At 45.0% G+C, this 1,582-nt stretch overlaps 1 protein-coding gene across 1 annotated transcript in view; it reads left to right on the top strand.

The window, feature by feature from the left end:
• The first annotated feature begins 114 nt into the window (after positions 1-114).
• The window catches only part of LOC103480909 (tripartite motif-containing protein 16-like), a 21,071-nt gene continuing 19,603 nt past the window's right edge, over positions 115-1,582 (top strand). Inside the window, exons 1-2 of the mRNA XM_017310558.1 lie at positions 115-1,174; positions 1,406-1,515. Of these exons, the coding sequence (XP_017166047.1) occupies positions 115-1,174; positions 1,406-1,515 (1,170 nt within the window). The remainder of the gene's footprint in view (positions 1,175-1,405; positions 1,516-1,582) is intronic.

Below are 1,582 nucleotides of genomic sequence, written 5' to 3'. Positions count from 1 at the left end.
AGAAGTGAGACGGCTGAGAGAGGAAATAAGATGGATTCAGGTAAATATTCTTGTTCCATCTGCCGGGATCTACTGAAGGATCCAGTAACTATTCCTTGTGGACACAGCTACTGTATGAACTGTATTAAAACACACTGGGATGGAGAAGACCAGAGGAAAATCCACAGCTGCCCTCAGTGCAGGAAAGAGTTCAAACCGAGACCTAACCTAGAGAAAAACTTCATGTTAGCAGAGTTGGTGGAGGACCTGAAGAAGACTGAACTCCAAGCTGCTCCAGCTGATCACTGCTATGCTGGACCTGAAGATGTGGCCTGTGATGTCTGCACTGGGAGGAAGATGAAAGCTGTCAAGTCCTGTCTGGTTTGTTTGATTACTTATTGTGAAAATCACCTTCAGCCTCATTATCAATTATCTGCTTTTAAAAAACACAAACTGGTGGATCCCTCCAAGAAGCTGCAGGAGAACATCTGCTCTCGTCATGATGAGGTGATGAAGATCTTCTGTCGTACTGATCAGCAGTGTATCTGTTATCTCTGCACTATGGAAGAACATAAAGGCCATGAAACAGTAACAGCTGCAGCAGAAAGGACTGAGAAGCAGAAGAAGCTCCAGGAGAGTCGACAACAAATCCATCAGAGAATCCAGGACCAAGAGAAAGATGTGAAGCTGCTTCAACAGGAGGTGGAGGCCATCAATGTCTCTGCTGATAAAGCAGTGGAGGACAGTGAGGAGATCTTCACTGAGCTGATCCGTCTCCTCCAGGAAAGAAGCTCTGAGGTGAAGCAGCAGATCAGATCCCAGCAGGAAACTGAAGTGAGTCGAGTCAAAGATGTTCAGGAGAAGCTGGAGCAGGAGATCAGTGAGCTGAAGAGGAAAGACGCTGAGCTGGAGCAGCTCTCACACACAGAGGATCACAGCCAGTTTCTCCTCAACTACCCCTCACTGCCAGCACTCAGKGAGTCKAMACMCTCATCCAGCATCAACATCCGTCCTCTGARACACTTTGAGGACGTGRCAGCAGCTGTGTCAGAGCTCAGAGACAAACTACAGGACGTACTGAGAGACGGATTGACAAACATCTCACTGACAGTCAATGAAGTGGATGAACCAGAACCAAAGACCAGAGATGAGTTCTTAAAATATTTTCAAGAAATCACTCTGGATCCAAAAACAGAACACAAGAAGCAGTTATTATCTGAGATTCAACCTCAGAAAAACTTTGACGACGTCACAGCAGCTGTGTCAGAGGTCAGAAACAAAACACAAGACGTCCCGGGAGACACGTACAGAAAAAAATCATCAAGATTCATTGAAGTTGGTGATTTACAATCAAAATCAGGACGAGAACCAAAGAGCAAAGACRGATTCTTAAAACTATCACAAATAATCACTCTGGATCCAAACACCTTAAACAGATTTCTATTATTATCTGAGGGGAAGAGAAAAGTAACATTTGTGAACCATGAACAGTCTTATCCTGACCATCCAGACAGATTTGATGGTTTATGTTATCAGGTTCTGAGCACAGAGAGTCTGACTGAATGTTGTTACTGGGAGGTGGAGTGGAGAGGAGGAGGAGCTG

The sequence above is a fragment of the Poecilia reticulata genome, linkage group LG18 (genome assembly GCF_000633615.1).
Source record: "Poecilia reticulata strain Guanapo linkage group LG18, Guppy_female_1.0+MT, whole genome shotgun sequence".
In the NCBI taxonomy this organism is placed as follows: Eukaryota; Metazoa; Chordata; class Actinopteri; order Cyprinodontiformes; family Poeciliidae; genus Poecilia; species Poecilia reticulata.
Note: the sequence above shows the minus strand (reverse complement) of the source record. Positions and strands in the feature narration are given on the sequence as shown.